The 20,334-nt window shown below is 39.3% G+C and overlaps 1 protein-coding gene across 2 annotated transcripts in view; it reads right to left on the bottom strand.

Moving 5' to 3' along the window:
* The window catches only part of adisspb (adipose secreted signaling protein b), a 56,366-nt gene that overhangs the window by 14,912 nt on the left and 21,120 nt on the right, over positions 1–20,334 (bottom strand). For both annotated transcript variants that reach the window (XM_085451019.1, XM_085451018.1), the window contains exon 3: positions 11,344–11,477. In XM_085451019.1, coding sequence (XP_085307145.1) covers positions 11,344–11,477 — 134 coding nt within the window. The remainder of the gene's footprint in view (positions 1–11,343; positions 11,478–20,334) is intronic.

Here is a 20,334-nt window from a genome sequence, read left to right on the forward strand (position 1 = left end):
AGGTGTGCATAATTATTAGGCAACGTCCTTTCCTTTGACAAAATGGGTCAAAAGAAGGACTTGACAGGCTCAGAAAAGTCAAAAATAGTGAGATATCTTGCAGAGGGATGCAGCAGTCTCAAAATTGCAAAGCTTCTGAAGCGTGATCATCGAACAATCAAGCGTTTCATTCACAATAGTCAACAGGGTCGCAAGAAGCGTGTGGAAAAACCAAGGCGCAAAATAACTGCCCATGAACTGAGAAAAGTCAAGCGTGCAGCTGCCAAGATGCCACTTGCCACCAGTTTGGCCATATTTCAGAGCTGCAACATCACTGGAGTGCCCAAAAGCACAAGGTGTGCAATACTCAGAGACATGGCCAAGGTAAGAAAGGCTGAAAGACGACCACCACTGAACAAGACACACAAGCTGAAACGTCAAGAACAGGCCAAGAAATATCTCAAGACTGGTTTTTCTAAGGTTTTATGGACTGATGAAATGAGAGTGAGTCTTGATGGGCCAGATGGATGGGCCCGTGGCTGGATTGGTAAAGGGCAGAGAGCTCCAGTCCGACTCAGACGCCAGCAAGGTGGAGGTGGAGTACTGGTTTGGGCTGGTATCATCAAAGATGAGCTTGTGGGGCCTTTTCGGGTTGAGGATGGAGTCAAGCTCAACTCCCAGTCCTACTGCCAGTTTCTGGAAGACACCTTCTTCAAGCAGTGGTACAGGAAGAAGTCTGCATCCTTCAAGAAAAACATGATTTTCATGCAGGACAATGCTCCATCACACGCGTCCAAGTACTCCACAGCGTGGCTGGCAAGAAAGGGTATAAAAGAAGAAAAACTAACGACATGGCCTCCTTGTTCACCTGATCTGAACCCCATTGAGAACCTGTGGTCCATCATCAAATGTGAAATTTACAAGGAGGGAAAACAGTACACCTCTCTGAACAGTGTCTGGGAGGCTGTGGTTGCTGCTGCACGCAATGTTGATGGTGAACAGATCAAAACACTGACAGAATCCATGGATGGCAGGCTTTTGAGTGTCCTTGCAAAGAAAGGTGGCTATATTGGTCGCTGATTTGTTTTTGTCTTGTTTTTGAATGTCAGAAATGTATATTTGTGAATGTGGAGATGTTATATTGGTTTCACTGGTAAAAATAAATAATTGAAATGGGTATATATTTGTTTTTTGTTAAGTTGCCTAATAATTATGCACAGTAATAGTCACCTGCACACACAGATATCCCCCTAAAATAGCTAAAACTAAAAACAAACTAAAAACTACTTCCAGAAACATTCAGCTTTGATATTAATGAGTTTTTTGGGTTCATTGAGAACATGGTTGTTGTTCAATAATAAAATTATTCCTCAAAAATACAACTTGCCTAATAATTCTGCACTCCCTGTATAGAGCTTAATATAACTAGAAGTAAAAGTGTTATATACACAAATCTCCTACGTTTCTGTGGATTTGTTTGCACTTGGATGCACAGGGGTTCTGGTTGTAAGCAAGAATTGCTCATTTACATGTCCAAAACTACTAGAGCAACCTTTGCAATCACTTCAGTTGTATCTTGGTTCAGAAAAGGCCTTTTAAAGAGTAAAATGGGTGAGTATGATCAGCCCATGCAGTAAAGTTAAATAGGTTCCTTTAAGCTATGAAAACAGCTGGCAAAAAGTTGAAAATACATTAATGTAACTTACTGTAGGAAAGGGGTATTTTTTAGCTCCCGTTTTAAACCACCTCTTGTGATTTAGTCCAATATCAAAGATCAGCTCATTTTATGTTGCAGAAAAATGCTGTTAGGTACTATAATCGTTTTGAACCTTTGCAATCTACATTACAAACGTTGTCGCTTAGAAGTTGAGGGTGTAGCACACTTCTGATTACAAGGTGTTTGCACAGGTCGCCTAGTGCAACTCAGATTGGTGCAATCATTCAGTTTGGCAAAGGGCTGCAATCAATCTGAATCAGTCTGCGCCAATGAGCCAATCTCCTTTGTGACACTTATTTACATTAGGAAACTCGAGTTGGTTGTTGAGCACCGATTTCAATTTGCAGTTAAATCACCATCCTGCAGCAACTACGTCATGCTTGGTTGATTCTGGTTGGACTGTAAATGTAGTTAATGTAAATTTCTCTTTATGTAGTTGAAAAGGGATTTGTAATTCACCCGATTATCACAAACGGATTGCACATATTTGCCAACTTGACTCCATTCAATCTCAAAGTGATAGCGAACTGACCATTAACTCACCAAAGTCAATGTGAAGCTGGCAACTTTTTGCGTGTGGTCACAAACCAGATCCCTGGCTTCAAAGCAAAGATTTAAAAGACAAGGAGACTGCAATTTGCACAAAGTCATGAAAATCAAAATACTATTTTCCATGCTGGGAATGTACCATTACAGTGTACAAAGAATAAATATGTCAACTGCACCAAAACTGGTTAAAAAATGTCCATTTACATTCCAGTACTACACGTCATTAACTTTTTTCTTGTCTCTCCCATATTTTGTGTTCTGCCCTCTTTATTCCCTACCTCATCCTCTTCTTTTCATCCTCCAACACATCAGAGTCAATGGTGTTCCCTCTCTAATGGTTAAAAAGTTGAAAAGGAGTTTGTCCTTCCCATCTTGTTCATGCTCATCTTGTCCTAATATTGTAGGGCCTTTATGTGGTCAGCAGTGTGGTTTGGTGGTGGTGATTAAAACTGTGCAAAAGATCCCAGATGGAGACAAGGAGAGACAAACTCAAGGGTCGCAAGTTAGTCTAAATAAATAGGAGGAAGGTCATCCGGTGCAGAAAGGGCAGATAAAGCTGCTGTGGAAAATGAAGCCTTCATTATACTTTGCTGTGGACACAGACAACTGCAGACCCAACCGCTGAGTAGTCTTTCCTGTTAGATTTCTTTGAAGTTTGCCACCTGGGGCGCTTGCACAGTTGGTGCATTGTAATGTAAATTCTAACGAGTCCGTGCGGTCACACAAAACAGGAAGGCGCACGTTCTCTCCCACTCACCGTCTGATGGGGAAAATGACGTTTCGTTAAAGCTGAAAGTATAAACAAGGATTAAGAGAGGAGCCAACACTACCGCTTTCATTGTTCCTTCATTGTTCAATTCATTGTTTCATTTTCCTTACACAAAAAGTCTGTATGTAGGCAAAATCCTTGTGTTCACCGAATTACTGGAAGGCCCATCTCTTTTAACTCTATTTTGGTCTCCATCAGCTCCTGAGTGGAATAAATGGCTCTTTTGTAGGTAAATTCCCCCTGTGTACTAAACAACTACCACTTCTGCAGTGTTTATCTTGAAGAAGAAATCTTTAAGCGTCAAGAATCAGCTTTTGTTTGCAGATGTGTTACTACAAGAACAACCTCTAACAACAAATCACTTTTTAATATACTAGATGTATTAGTTCCACTTGAAGCTAAAAGCAGCTTTTCCTATTTTCATCTTCTTATTTTGTGTTAATCTTTCCAGCAGACAACCACACACTCTTCACTAATTAGCCTTTAATCTGGTTACTTAGTAATGAGATTACTGGTAATCTGCATGTAGAACCACTAATGTTATGCAGAGCAACACCTCACCTTATGCACTACAGAAACTAAACTTCATAAACACTTTAAATTTAAAAACGTGTGGCTTCTTCAGCCGGTCTTTGCAGCACTGACAGCTGCTCATTTGCATCACCGCGACTGAAATTTCTGTGCAGAAACACTGAATAGAAAATCTGCCCGACCCGCACCTGACACATGGACATACACAATTTGTGAAATGTAAATTACCTTCATCAGGGCTGCATTCATACAGCTGTTGGATGCATAGCGCTTCCATCCCACGCACACCCACTTCCTTAGTGGTATGTCTGCAGGGATTGGCACCTTCCTTCTCACCCCCTAACCAGTTCATTAGCGATGCCCCCTCCACAAAACCGAGCTCACAATATTCTGGGCCTGCACTTACAGAGCTTTTAGAAACACGAGTGCACAAACGGGCCGATCTGTGACTGAGAACTAAGTGTCTGCAGTCCATCCACGCGCTCACACACAACTTTTAATCACAATGATCTGGCTGTGAGTGAGAGTTAACACTTCAAGAGGCTTAGTAACATGAACTGAACTTTAAGACATTTCAACTTGGTTTCTGGTAGGGCAGTTATCATCTGAGGAAAGCTTAGAATAGTCACACGCACATTAACAAACACACTTTTGTTACTGCAAAATTAAACGTATGCGCAAGTTAAAAAAAGAGATCTGTAATCACTCATCTGCCTGCTTTCCTGGGTGTTCGGCTGTTAGTCTGTTCTTTACATTGCTTCCTCTTTCCCACGTTGTCAAACTCAATGCTGACATCATTACCCTAGTCCAATCATCTTCTTACCAGCCTTCTTTTAGCCAATCAGCCTCCACTCTCTGCTCTGTCATTCTCCCCTTCAGACTTCAGACAACCCAAGCCTCCATCCTTACCACAATCAGTGTCTAGACTACGGGGGTCCTGACTAATAGCCAAATACATTAATTTTTCCATCTCAATAAATCAATAACTTTTTTTTTTTTTTTTTTTAAAACACACCTAGAGTGTTTTAAAAAAAGCAAACCCATGCCATAAAACTCCCATCACACAGTTTTTGTACTGATGTTAATACAAGAGGAGCGTTGGAGTCCTGCAGGTACCGACTCATCAAAGCGTCAGTGACTTTTACACACCAGGAATCAGCAACCTCGCTCTGTAAATGGTCTTCCACTTTGTGCCCCAGTTGTTGTGGTTTTTAAACACTTCAACTTTGCAATAATACCAGGAAGGAAATCTCATAAACTGACTTGTTGCAACGGTCACATCCTATTACAGTACCATGGGCTTTAGAATGGCCCCTTCTTTCACAAATGTTTGTAAAGGCAGACTCCATAGCTAGCTGATGGGTTTTATACACCAGTTACACTTGTACGGTGGCCCTGAGAGGTCAAATGCACTGCAGCTAAAGTAAACAACAGTCAAAAGAAGAACACTGAATAAGGCAGACAAAACAGTCCTACTCGCAGCCTACCAACAGCTGCACTATGAGGTGGCTGTACCTCAGGTGGTAGAGGTCACCTATTAATCGGAACGTTGGTGCTTTGATTCCCATCTACTCCAGTCTGCACACTACTTCAAGATACTAACCCCAAGTTGCTTGCTGATACATCAGAGCAAGAATGCATGTGAATGTTAGATAGAAAGCACATACAGAGAAGCTTTGAGTGCTAAGATGGAGTAGAAAAGAGCTACATAAGAACCATTCCATTTACCATCTATGGTATCAATTCAGAAATCCTAGGTGACTTTGCTTTCTTAAAGTCACAAGTTTTTCAGAAAACTTGACCTCTGGCCCCTGAGGTCAGATTCTCGTAGATGCACATGTGGTATCAATTGAAATTCCTACGTTGCTTTGATCTCGAGTTACCGATTTCACAACTTGGTTGTTGGTGTTGCCCACCTGCTCGCCCATCCATCAGGGTTACAACCCCATCTGACTTTTACGGCTGAGGGGTAACATGTAAAACCACAAAAAGTGCAAAGTTCCAGATAGTAATTAAGAGAATTACCAAAATTATTACAATTCATCTGTAAGGGAGACACAATGGCTTTAAATTTCATCTACATGAGCTGCTCATGGTTAACTAGTGAAGGCTGAAACCTGAGATGCAGGCTCTTTTTCCCAGAAAAGTTTTTCCCTTTAATAAACCTTGTTGGTAACCTCTGTGTTTTATAGCTCTAATGTTGTGGGAAGTAAGTAATTATTTCTCTGTTGTCACCATCATGTTGCTGCAGCCGCTGTATGTTGACAGGGGTGGTTAGGTTGCTATAAGAAGCCAGAAAGTGTCTAAATAAGCCCAAGTTTAAGTGTAAAAGGCAAGAACAAACTTGCCTATTCAATATAACCCAATGTACTCCTTACTACATATTCAATATTTTATATATACATTAAGATAATAGCTGCTGGCTAGCTGGCTAGTAAGTTGTTACCCAGGTGGCTTACAGTTAAGCTAACACAACGAGAGCAGGAAATAAGACTTTAATTATTTGAGTCATGAGTGGTAGGCACACAACAGTAGCATACATGCTGTTTTTACTCCTCCCGTTTTCATCCTGTATGTGCTTGCTGTTGGTTGAGCTTGAAGTTCCTGCTGTGCCTTTGAGAAGATACAGCGGACGGTCAGCTTCACACATGGATAAGGGTGTGGGGGAAAAAAAGTCCATCTTTGCTTGCCAATTACACTGAATTGAGAAAGTCGACCACTTTATCGTGTTTTATAACACACAACAGTTTTCATTCAACATTATAATATGACTTTGTGACTTTGGGGTTTGATTATTTTGGGACACATGTCTGGTATGCAAATTTTATGAACCTGCCCTAACACCAAGAAAATAAGAATCAAATTTATGCAGCGCTTTCTCACTGCATCCACCTCTTTGTTTCAGAGTTGACCACAGACACTTAGCCCGAAACAAGAATCTTCATACTGAAGTTTGCAGTTATGAATCTGGAAAGTTACACTCGGAAGACTTTAAAGGCACCGTTAAAAAAAACACCAACAACATGAGAAAAAGAGATAAACAACAACAAATCTGTGACACTACTTCAAAGTGAGATGTTATTTCAAGTTGCTGTTTATGTTATTTTAAACTTATTTACCAAAGAAAAAAGAATGTTGTAATAACAAAGATACATTGATTAGTGAACAAACATTCTCATAGACTTAAAAATTAATCCATTAAAATGACATTGGGGAGGGCACTTGTTTGTGGAAGCCGCCAAATTGCCCTACAATCTTGATTACAGTGTCCCAGATGGACATCACTCTTCTGCCTAATCGCGTTTCATTTATGTGACTAAAGACCAACTACATACATAGTACGCCTTATAAGTCACTTTGAATTTAAAGATCACCCCTGACCTTAGGTCAAAGGTGATCTTTAAATACTCGTCCACAAGTTTGAGGTGCTTGTTACACTGAAACTTGGGCTTTCTGGCTTATTATAGTAACTTAACCCCACACTCCCCCATCAACAGAGTGACTGCAGCAACATGCTGGTGACAACAGAGAATGAATTACTCACTTTCCACCATAATAGAACTACAACACACAGAGGTTACCAGCAAGGTTTATTGAAGAGAAAATCTTTTCTAGTAAAAAGAGTATCACTGCAACTCATATTTCAGCCTTCACCAGTTAACCATGAGCACATTTATGTAAATGAAACAACGCTTGACTCAAACACGAGTTTCTGGAGCCAACTTCAGTGATCAATTTTGCTTTAGTGGCATGATGAACCTGATGTTTACGATGAATGAACATCGGATGGATTGCCATTGAAAGCTCTCCAATATTTTTAGTAGATCAATTTGAATATCCTATCTCCCATCGTTCTCAAGTTATACTGTTCACGACGATAACACCCCACTCGACTTTTTACAGCTGAGCAGTAAAAAGCTGTGGGATTTGTAATCTTCAAAGATTCATGGCAATCCATCAGACAGTTATAAACACATTCCTCAAATTCATGACGTTGGCAGAGGAAAAGCAAAAAAATTTCTGGGAAGTATTTTTAAAAGATGTTACTGCTATTCAAAAATAAGTTGTTGAGACACTTCAGTTTGGGTCTAAAACGGTGCAATATGTCAAAACAACTGAACATAGTAACAACATTATGAATTCGAATCTAGCAATGCATCTCTACTGACAGATATCCCACACGTTACATTCACAGATAATAATGTTGAAAAGAAAAATAAAGAAAAAAAAACAATGAAATGAATAAAAATTGATGAACAACCACCTCTATAACAAAGCAGCTGTAAAGAACTGTAAAAAGAAAGTAAAAAATAAATAAATTGTGCAGTTAGCAACATGGTTCATTATCATTACTATCATCTAAAGATCAAGCCTGTATGATAAATCACCCTGTGACAAGTGTCACAGGGTGATTTATCATTAATATTACAACAATGTTGGGCCTTAGGCACCTTCCTTTGTTGTTGGTTCCTCCAGGGTTTAAGAGCCGAGAGCAGAAAGATGCGCTGTCCGATATCATTGTTCTCTAAACTTTAAAGCTGACAGAGAAGATTAGCAGGAATGAAAAAACTTTAATCTTGGACTCGATGTTTCACAGATACAACCTATCAATTCTGACAGAAAGCGAGGGGACGGGTACACCAGATCAAAGACCTACCTCTCTCTGTTATATCTGCCACTTGAAAACATGCCATCCAAAGAAATTAAGCCCTTATGTACTATTTCTGAATTTTTAAGCTAATACGCCACAAGAGATATAATCTGTGAAAAGTAGATTTGTTTTTTGAAAAAGAAAACAAAACTTAAAAATATTTTTAATCACTCCTTTTATAAATGTAGCCGGTTGGAGGCTTCTTGTTAGAAAGACATGTGCCAGAGAAGTAAGATCTTGTATTGGCAAACCTTTAATCAACCTTTTTACAGCCTTTGTTGACATCCACTCTGAAACTACACCTGCACCCCATGACAATAAAAGTGGAATTGAATTTGGTTCTCTGGTGTACGTGACACGCATGACGCAAACTGAATAACAGGCTGGAAGCAAACTGGTGCAGAGTGTTTCTTATCCAGAGCGTGTGATGCTGCCAGACAGCTGAGCTTAGGGTGATCATTTTAAGTAAGTGCCTCCGAACATTTCCAACGCGTCATCAGCGAAGCACCTCATGATTACATTAATTCATAACAGACAGACATATAAACAAAACACACATAATCACCAGACTAAAAATAGTCTTCAGTCTTCCTATCCTTCACAGACGGAGGTTTAACATCTTTATTGCTCTTGATAATTTCCCCTTGTCAAATAATTGCACAGCATAAAAGAAAGAAGTAACACGTGTGCTTTTAGTGTCCCTCAAACCACCAGTACTCTTAAAAAGGGAAAATGAAAACCTAGGAGCAAAATGGAAAAATATGATCAAAAAGAAACTGCCTGTGAGCTGCAATCGCTGATGAAACTTGGTTCAGTATTTTGTTTGTATATCATCAAATTATCACGATCACAAATTTCTGTTGAAATATGGCGATATCTTTTTGAGACTCTAGCCTACCCCTATTACTTAAACATTTACAAATACTAAAATTTGAGAATTACATCAGGAAAAAAACTACAAAATAAAATAAGTACTGACTTTTCATAGCATGTTGATGTAATTTTTGACTCTACTTGTTACAAAAGCTTTATTTTATTTATTTTTTTAATGCCACCTAATCTAACACGTCCTCTTATTAGCTCTCCATATCCACTTCTAGTAACATCCTCTAACTAAAATATTCACACAACTTAGACATTGTTTTGTGTCTACACTAATCACACTGCTTTTTATTTTGTAGACTGATAAGATAGATTGATCGATCTAATGTGTCATGTGAAAACTGAAAACAGTCTCAATCATCCCGAAGACTGAAGAAGTCACTTAGATGAGAGATGAAATGTTTCTCCCTCTCGACGTCCAGATGAACAGAAGGGGTTTTATTCATTATTTTAGCGCTCAGTACTGTCATCTATAGCACCAAACAACAACAGCATGGCACTTACATTGAAGGTGAGACAACGTAAGACATTTTTTCTTCCATTTATATAATACATGTAGCAGCCAGAGGTCAGTCAATAATTGTCCTGCATGAAGATTTTGATAATTACTGACTTTATTATGAATCCCTAGAGAATTTTATTCATATTAATCCTCCTTCAACACTAACAACAATCTGAAGCAATTAAGTGGAAGTGGTGGTCAACCACAGATATGGAAGAGCCATACAGAGGCGGTATGCAGTAAAGGACAAAGGTGACTTTATTTTCTACAGAGGCTAAGGTCACTGAACATCTGCCATCCCTTGGTGTGCAGTGTGTCTACCATATGGTGGTGGCCAGTGCTTTTTGTTGGGGCCTGCTGAGGAGAAGCTGTCCGCACAGCAGAGAGGAACAGTAGACAAACCTATAGAGGAACGGCCCAGCAGTCGGGTCTGAACTTGAAAAAGCTCAGCAGGCAGTAGAGAGAAGAATGCACTTGAAGCTGAAATCAGCTATGATCAACCCTGCACACCCACTCTGTGGCCTGAAGGTTATCAACAGCAGCACCTTCAGTCAAAGACTGACTGCACCAAAGTGCACATCTGATCACCTCAGGAGGTCCTTTATATCAGCTGCCATAAGACTGTTCAGTGCACAGTGATAATAATATGATTTTATCCACATGTTTGCACATTTGCATGTTAATCACCTACTGTTTTATATATACTGAAGTACTATTAACTTTTTTGAAAGCATTATTATAAATGAGTAAAGGCTATCTTTCTTACTACCATTCGTGGGTTCAATGATATAGAACTGATGAGAAACAGAGTAAAGTGAATTACCTCAACTGCCGTCTGACAGTCAGAAATAGCATCTTATATTAGACTTCCTGTAAGGCGAGACTGTGGTCTGACTGCAACTAATACAGACAATACATAAGAGGAGAGTGGTCTTCAGACTCTTTAGCAGGACACAGGAAGTGAGATAAAACTGTTCTACAACCGCACCGATAAAAACGCTAAAGAAAAACTTTACTTGATTTAAATTCAGCCATCATTGCCTTCAAAGCTCCTTGTGCAACTCTGACCTTCTTATCTACATCTGGATATACTCTAAAGTCCATTCCCATGTTCACGTATCTTCTCCTCTGTGTCTAATCAGCAACTTGAAATTCATCTTAGGAAAAAGAAGGTTGCAGAGAGCCAAATTTGGCAATAGGGCACAGTGATGAGCTAAAATCATGGCCATATTTCAAGTCATTTGGATCAAATGTGACATGTCAGGATGTTAGAGCAGAAACCTCAACTTCTGCAGGAAGAAATTTCAGGGCACAACCCAGGAATGTTTAAAAATAAACAACAATCATACTTCTCTGACTCCTGACCTGATGTAGGCTCTTCCACTAAAACCTGCACCACGGTCGGACAGAGACTCGGCTCTCATCATTAGCGATCGTCCTTAGTATAAAAGTCAAATTGGTTTGAAGAATGAGTTCACGTTTGTGCTCAGCTGGTGGTCTGAACAAGATGTCAAGGAAACAATCTGTCAAGTCCTTAAAGCCTCACAGTGCTTCACAAGCAGAAGACAGGAATTTAGCTGTGGTGGGTTTCGTTTGGGGTTTTTTTGGTTTTCAAGGAACAAGTTGTGAAACTTTTTGACTGCACTTGTTATAAAAACAGTTAAGGTAAAAAAAAAATTAAAATCAAACTGAGCTACATTAAAAGACATCTCTTTAATCTTCAGTAACTATTAAGTGTCAAACTATTACAAGGTTAAACTAACCTTGACCAAAAAGTTGCCATCATCTTCTGGAGTCACCATGACAACGGAGTCATGTAGCTTTTCATCGAAATGAACGTGTGAAGATGCAGCGTGGGGTTCCTCTGAGAAGCGCACGCCTCCTGCCTTAGCACAACCTGAGGAAGAGGAAAGACGGAAGAGCAGCTGAAGGTCTGCTATGTACAAATATTCACACTGCATCCCTTTAAAGGGAGAAAACACACATTAAGCAGCCGGTTGTTTCCTTTAAGTGATGTAATGGAGAGTTGCTGGAGAGCACTTCACAATCACTCATGCGCATGCTTTGCTAGTATGCACCCTCTGGGTGCTTTAAAGCCTTGAAAATGCACACACAAACACACATCAGGCACAAAGATTTTATCCCCTTCAGATATTTACTTTTTTTTTTTTTTTTTTTTCTTTTTTAAGTGACCATCTGACTGGGCCAACGCTCATTTCGCAGCATGAGACAAAGACACCAAACACATACCCAGAGTCTTAAAGCTATCTTTACCCACAGGATAAACAGGGTGATATCACATTACAGACACCTATATGTGAATCTCACTGTTACCTCAGTGTCAAAATAAAAGAGTTAAAGGTTTGCAATCTAAACTTCTGATTTGGCCTTAGATTTTCGTGTTATCATAGGACACACTGACACATTTTTATTTATTTTTCCTCTGCCCAGGCATTCATCCCCAGTGTGAGAGAATGGAAAATCCTTCTCCAAATAAACAGCCCTCCACAAAAAATAATAATTCCCTGAAAAAACAAACAATTTGTTCAAAGGTCTCCTCCATAAATTTGAGCCCCTTTCAAAGCATCTCCTTCCCAGAGCCTTTCAACACCAGCTAAACAGCAAGACAGGGAGAAATAGTACAAAGAATATACCTAAGCAACTTTTTAAATATTTATGAAATACTCTATTAATAGGACGATATCCTTTAAGCCACCGTGAATGCTACTGCCCATAAAAACACTTTAAGTGAGTGATGCTGCAGTGTGTGAGTGCACGTCTGAACCCTCAGTTGTTATCACACATGAGCTTCCAGAGAGTGAGTCACAATATCAGAGATATCAAGTCAAGAAATTGTCCTAAGATGCCCTATTTTAACATGTAGACAAAAATCAGGAGATAGTCCCCTCAAGAAGCTGGAAATACTCAGTTTGGTTTCGGGTGCTGCCTTAATAGAGTATAAGGGAGTCAGCATACATCACGCCCACTCCATCAATTCACTAGATAATCACCAGTATTTATCTCACGTGGGCACAGTTCAGCATCACTGGGGAGCTTGCAGGTTAAAGACGGTTAACTGTTGTGTGTCCTTGTAGCTATGTTGTGATCCTCTAACACTGTGCAAGGCCATGCGAGTTTGGTTAATAGAGAACTCTGAGGTGGTCATAAACAGACGAAACAATGCAGCAAAGAAAGAGGGTGGAGTTTGCTTTTTTTGTTTCTTTTCAATATAGTACGATTATAAGAATGTCTGTATGTTTTGTAACGTTCACACGAGGTCTGCAGCATTAAGACGAATCATAGCGGTGGAGCAGCAGTGCTATGATTGGTGCTAGCAGACTGGAGGCGCCCTCTGACATCTCCTGTGGAGTTAAACGATAGTTAATTACGGTTTACATATTTAAATATTCCTAATGTATGTTGGGCTCTAATGAGCGTAAGATCCCCAGCTCGGTCCCAGGAGGAGACACAATTCCCTTCAAGGTCGAATCAGGAAGGAGACCTGGCATGAAAAAATAAAAATCTGCAACTCAAACATGTGGAGCTACCTGCTGTGAATAAGGAAGCAGCCCAAACTAGCTTTATATACAGTGAAAACTATCTGCTGCTTCCTGTCAGTGCTTTGCAAGGATAACGGTCCTTTGTGTTAATATTCAAGATGTTAGTTTCTAAAGATAACAAGGAGGCGCACTCACAGCCGGTCACTTATAGCCACTAAATCTGAAGAGTTTGAGGAGTTGAACTTGAACTACTTGATCGATAGCTTTTCTCCAAAGAATCCCAGAAGGAGGTCAGTGCTTTAGCTGAAGTAGGACATTTTTTAACCACTTCTATTTCGATTAAACAGTTTCTGACACCTTAAGATGGATGTACTGTGCTTCAGATGGCATGTAAGGAGCTTTACTTTCTCTATTTATCATTTAACATGTCATAATATTAAATACAACTTCAAACTAATACAATCTGCAATAATGTCATTGTTTAACCAACCTCTGTCTGCACAGTTGTATGGTAATGGTAAATGAACTGGTTCTTGTTAAGCACTTTTTTAGCTGTACTTGAGCACTCAAAGCCCTCTATACAATCTCACTCACAAATTCATACAAGCTCTTCTACTTCTGCTGTAGCATTCACACATATTCTCAAGGAAGTTGTTGTTGTTGTTTTTAAAACTGTGTTTTATCTCTGTTTAATCTCTAAAAAAGACTGTTTGACAACAAGGCCCACATGTCTAACTTGGATTTCATAAAGCATTACTTCACCATGGAACAAACTTTGCTGGGTTACTTCTTTGGCTTAGGTGTGTTTATGTTCGGAGTCACAGTGTAACAGGCCCATGCACCACCACACTGAAAAGCTATCTGGGATCAGCATTATTAATTCAGTGAGCTAAATGTCACCAAAGTCACACTCACTCCAATCAAGGCTCATTTACAGCAGTCAGAATATTAATGTCTTTTTTAATACATTTTCTCATTCGTGGTGTGCAAGAGAGTAATTTAAACCACATTTTGTTTCTTGCCAAACTGACAGTTGGGGAGATTTATTTCTTTTTCTGAAGTCAAGTCTGAAGTTAAACTATCCTCACATTTACTGGCAGAGGGTTTCCCTGCCCTTCAGATCTGGACCAGAAATGTTACTTTAATTTAAGCACAGGGTTTTTGTCAAACATCCTCTGCCAAATTATAATAAGCCAACAGTTGGTGAAGCTGATACCATCTGAATTAATTACCAATCTAAGACAGTGAAGCTAGGCAATATCCTAGCATTTGTCTTGAAGAGCAGATTAAATCAAAAATAATGAATTTCTTATCTCACAGAAACAGGAAACCAATAGTAATCTGAAAATAAAGACATATCAGATTAATATAAGCTAAATTTATATAAAGGCCAGTTTCCTGACAAGTGAGCATATTAATATGCACAGGTTCAATTTGTGTAAGGTATAACTGATCCAGCTCATTTAATTATGTAGCACAACCTAAACCTACTTTTTTTTTTTGTTAAAGTAATCAAATAGAATTTTTGTTTAAGGCTAGCTCCTGTAAAAATAACCAAAGCCCAGCATGTGCAGCAGAGCTAGTAAAAAGAAATGAAATAAAGTAAAAACTTGGATATTCTACATTCATTAGGTAATATCAAAGAAAACATCACGTGCAATGAACTTGCAATTGTGTTGCCTTTGAAAGGTACAGGAACTAGAACTGCAACAATTTGGATGGTTGGATGGCACAATGAAATGGCAATAACAAGGAGACAGTCTACAGTTTGTGACTGTATGGGGTCAAATTGGTAATTTCATGTTTGCAATAATCTGTCAATTAACTCTAACAACAGGGCGAAAATATCAAATTTGTTGCTGTGTACAATGAAATCATTCATATTCAACTCATATTAAATCCTTTAGATATATTCAGATACTCGGTAAAACCTGGATCTGAAACTAAAATTCCTCTATAAATAGTGATGTAGTCACTGCAGGATGGCAAATTAACTACAGGAGTTTAAGCACTTAAAGAAACACAAAGAAATATAACCATAATACAACCACTCAAGAACCAATTTAGTCAAGTGCCCTATTGTAAGACATCGCAGACCAGTCGCACTCATCAGCACAGACTCACTCCAGTTAATCGCACTGTGTTGTGATCTGTTTGTGAGTGACTGCACTAAGTCAGGTCTCCATTGTTTGGAAGCAGCCTGGCTCCCAACAGGCAACCGGGGCAATCACCTTGTTATTGAACACTTGTTAACTAATTTGCCTCAGACAGCAAAAGAGTTCAATGCAATCACCGAGCAAACATCAATTTTTCCTTGGGGCAAGGAGGTTAATGTCAATAAAGGTTGCCGGCAGCTGCTACTTCCTTTTCAGTGGCAACGGTGAATTCATTTTAAAACGTCTTGCCTTAACAAGTAAAGAAGTCAAAAGATATGAAAATGTTCTTTCATCTTTTTCCAGTAGTTCTTCAACTGATTGGCCTCTACTAATGCTAACCGAAACTGGTATTGATAACTTATCTTTACACCAACGTGTTGCACTTTCTCAGAAAGTCACTAACATTCATTTTCTAAACAGAAGCCCTCTAGTGTTTCAAGAAACTTATTTATGTGGAACTAGTCTCTACTAGAGCAGTTTTGCATGATTTACAGTTTAAAATAATCCACATTTATCCATTAGTGGGACTTGGTGGAGCCCCTCAATTCAACTTGTGTCTGACACAAGTTCTTTTAGCTCCTCTCCGTTTGAGCAAACCTTCCTCTAATTGGCTGTCTTTAACAAACAGCAGGTTTTAAGAAGATGGGTGGAACTTCTGTGGTCATATTAAGCGCTATATGACTGACATAGCCATGTAAGGATACCCCTCTCTATGACATCATTCAAAGCCAACAACAGAAAAAAACTGTCTGCAGACAAGCATTTTCAGACATTTTAGGCCTAAACTTTGGTCTCACAGGGAATACATATACATACACAGACATCATTATGCAAAATGCTGGCTATGTTGGCCCTAACAGCAGAGATCACTGTAACATCCATCCATCCATTCTCTTCCACTTATCCATGTCAAGGTCATGGGGGGCCTGAAGTCTATCCCAGCTGTAGCAGTATAACTGAAAATATTAATAAAGCAATAAGTTGTTTTTATAGATACAAACGTCTGCTGTAAGAACGATGAGTACATATTTTTAGAAACAAGCCCCGACGTGACCGTGCATACCATAAGTGGCTCTCCAGTGCAATCCAGTATTCAAACTCATAGCACAAGACTGATGCATTTACCTTTAGTACATATACTAACACAGCCAGCTACATTTACACAAAGCACAGGCATTACTGTCACTCTAGTTCCATTTAACTTTTATTCAGACTCATATTAGAGATTAGAAGTGCTTGCTATCAGCAATCTGGGTCACAGTAATGAGTTTGTGGAGTTACATCATGTTCCATATGTGCAGGATCACTGTGTAGAAATAGAACTGGAAACTGAGGAAGGATGTTTCATATCCAAAGCTCTTTATATCAAAGAAAACAACAAGAAGCCTTTTAATATTAACAATATCCCATACTCGAAGTTCTAAAACAAGATAAGCAAAATGTAAACTAACTTTAAACTGAATTTATTAGCCTTGTTATCCTAGACAACGCTACCTTATAAGTCTCCAGATAAAGGATGAGAAGAGTCAGAGTATGTCAATATTATCCGTAAAATGAGTTTTCTTATCTGATCTGTGCCTTTTTATGAATTCAACACATACCACAGTATTAATAATGAGTCTTTCCCAAGTCACGATATTCACCCTGATACTTCCATATTTGATTTTAGGAGCACAGTGTTTGGCATCAGGTATTTGACTTTCAAACATTTTTCAGTACCGTAAATGTGCTCATTCAGTTCAATTCAATTCAATTCAATTTTATTTATATAGCGCCAAATCACAACAAAAGTCGCCTCAAGGCGCTTCATAGATACAGAGAAAAACCCAACAATCATATGACCCCCTATGAGCAAGCACTTTGGCGACAGTGGGAAGGAAAAACTCCCTTTTAACAGGAAGAAACCTCCGGCAGAACCAGGCTCAGGGAGGGGCGGCCATCTGCTGCGACCGGTTGGGGTGAGAGAAGGAAGACAGGATAAAGACATGCTGTGGAAGAGAGACAGAGGTTAATAACAGATATGATTCAATGCAGAGAGGTCTATTAATACATAGTGAGTGAGAAAGGTGACTGGAAAGGAAAAACTCAATGCATCATGGGAATCCCCCGGCAGCCTACATCTATTGCAGCATAACAAAGGGAGGATTCAGGGTCACCTGGTCCAGCCCTAACTATATGCTTTAGAAAAAAGGAAAGTTTTAAGCCTAATCTTAAAAGTAGAGATAGTGTCTGTCTCCCGAATCCAAACTGGAAGCTGGTTCCACAGAAGAGGGGCCTGAAAACTGAAGGCTCTCCCTCCCATTCTACTTTTAAATACTCTAGGAACAACAAGTAGGCCTGCAGAGCGAGAGCGGAGCGCTCTAATAGGGTGATATGGTACTACAAGGTCATTAAGATAAGATGGGGCCTGATTATTTAAGACCTTGTATGTGAGGAGCAGGATTTTGAATTCAATTCTGGATTTAACAGGAAGCCAATGAAGGGAAGCCAAAACAGGAGAAATATGCTCTCTCTTTCTAGTCCCTGTCAGGACTCTTGCTGCAGCATTTTGGATTAGCTGAAGGCTTTTCAGTGAGTTTTTTGGACATCCTGATAATAATGAATTACAGTAGTCCAGCCTGGAAGTAATAAATGCATGAACTAGTTTTTCAGCGTCACTCTGCGACAGGATATTTCTAATTTTAGAGATGTTGCGCAAATGGAAGAAAGCAGTCTTACATATTTGTTTAATATGTGCGTTGAAGGACATGTCCTGGTCAAAAATGACTCCAAGGTTCCTCACAGCGTTACTGGAGGCCAAGGTAATGCCATCCAGAGTAAGAATCTGATTAGATACCATATTTCTAAGATTTTCAGGGCCGAGTACAATAACCTCAGTTTTATCTGAATTAAGAAGCAGAAAGTTAGCGGCCATCCAGGTCTTTATGTCTTTAAGACATTCCTGCAGTTTAACTAATTGGTGTGTGTTATCTGGCTTCATGGACAGATAGAGCTGGGTGTCATCTGCATAGCAGTGAAAATGTATGCTATGTCTTCTAATGATACTGCCTAAGGGAAGCATGTATAATGTAAACAGAATTGGTCCTAGCACTGAACCCTGTGGAACTCCATAATTAACCTCAGTGTGTGAAGAGGACTCTCCATTTACATGCACGAATTGGAGTCTATTAGATAGATATGATACAAACCACTGCAGCGCAGTACTTGTAATACCTACAGCATGTTCTAATCGCTCTAATAGGATATTATGATCAACAGTATCGAACGCTGCACTGAGGTCTAGCAGGACAAGCACAGAGATGAGTCCACTGTCAGAGGCCATAAGAAGATCATTTGTAACCTTCACTAAAGCTGTTTCTGTGCTGTGCTGAGCTCTGAAACCTGACTGAAACTCTTCAAATAAACCATTCCTCTGCAGATGATCTGTTAGCTGTTTGACAACTACTCTTTCAAGGATTTTTGATATGAAAGGAAGGTTGGAGATTGGCCTATAATTAGCTAAGACTGCTGGGTCTAGAGATGGCTTTTTGAGTAAAGGTTTAACTACAGCCAGCTTGAAGGCCTGTGGTACATAGCCGATTATTAGAGATAGGTTGATCATATTTAAGATCGAAGAATTAATTAATGGCAGGACTTCTTTGAGCAGTTTTGTAGGAATGGGGTCTAAAAGACACGTTGATGGTTTGGAGGAAGTAATTATTGAAGTTAACTCAGAAAGATCAATTGGAGAAAAAGAGTCTAACTTAATATCAATGGTACTAAGAGTAGCTGTAGATAATATTACATCTGTGGGATGATTATTGGTAATTTTTTCTCTAATGATAAAAATTTTATTTGTGAAGAAGTTCATGAAGTCATTACTAGTTAACGTTAAAGGGATGGTTGGCTCAAAAGAGCTCTGACTTTTTGTCAGCCTGGCTACAGTGCTGAAGAGAAACCTAGGGTTGTTCTTATTTTCTTCAATCAGTGATGAATAGTAAGATGTTCTGGCTTTGCGGAGGGCTTTCTTATAAAGCAGCAAACTATTTCTCCAGGCTAAATGATGATCCTCTAGATTTGTGACACGCCATTTCCTCTCCAGATTACGAGTCATCTGCTTTAGGGTACGTGTTTCAGAATTATACCACGGAGTCAGGTACTTCTGATTTGAGGCCTTAGTTTTCACAGGAGCTACAGTATCCAGAGTCGTACGTAGTGAGGAGGTGAAATTATTAACAAGATAATCGACCTCTGTTGGGGTAGCGTTCAGATAGCTGCTTTGCTCTGTGTTGGTACAGGGCATTGGAGATGATAACAGTGGGTGGATTATATTCTTAAACTTAGTTACAGTGCTTTCAGAAAGACATCTACTTTGATAAAGTCTACTCTTCACCGCTGTGTAATCAATTATTGTAAATGTAAATGTTATCAGGAAATGATCAGACAGGAGAGGGTTTTCAGGAAACACTGTTAAATGTTCAGGTTCGATGCCATATGTTAAAACAAGATCTAGAGTGTGATTAAAGTGGTGGGTGGGTTCTTTTACATTTTGAGAGAAACCAATTGAGTCTAATAACAGATTAAATGCCATGTTGAGGCTGTCATTCTTAGCATCTACATGGATGTTAAAATCACCCACAATAATTATTTTATCTGAGCTCAGAACTAAATTAGATATAAAGTCTGAGAAATCAGACAGAAACTCTGTGTAAGGCCCAGGTGGACGATAGATGATAACAAGTAAGACTGGTTTCTGAGTTTCACAGCTGGGGTGGACAATGTTAAGCATCAGGCTTTCAAATGAATTAAAAGTCTGTCTTGGTCTTTCATTAATTAATAGGCTGGTGTGAAAAATTGCTGCCACACCGCCCCCTCGGCCTGTGCTTCGAGATTTCTGGTAGTTAGAATGGCTCGGGGGTGTTGATTCATTTAAACTAACATAATCATCCTGCTGCAACCAGGTTTCTGTAAGGCAGAGTAAATCAATTTGTTGATCAATTATTAAGTCATGTACTAACAGAGACTTGGAGGAGAGAGACCTAATATTTAATAATCCACATTTCACTGTTTTACTCTTTGGTTCAGATGTGGATACTGTATTGTTCTTTCTTTGTGATTG

This window comes from Copadichromis virginalis, linkage group LG3 (assembly GCF_057382275.1).
Source record: "Copadichromis virginalis isolate Kocher_CV1m ecotype Utaka linkage group LG3, C_Virginalis_male_GT1.1, whole genome shotgun sequence".
NCBI lineage: Eukaryota > Metazoa > Chordata > Actinopteri > Cichliformes > Cichlidae > Copadichromis > Copadichromis virginalis.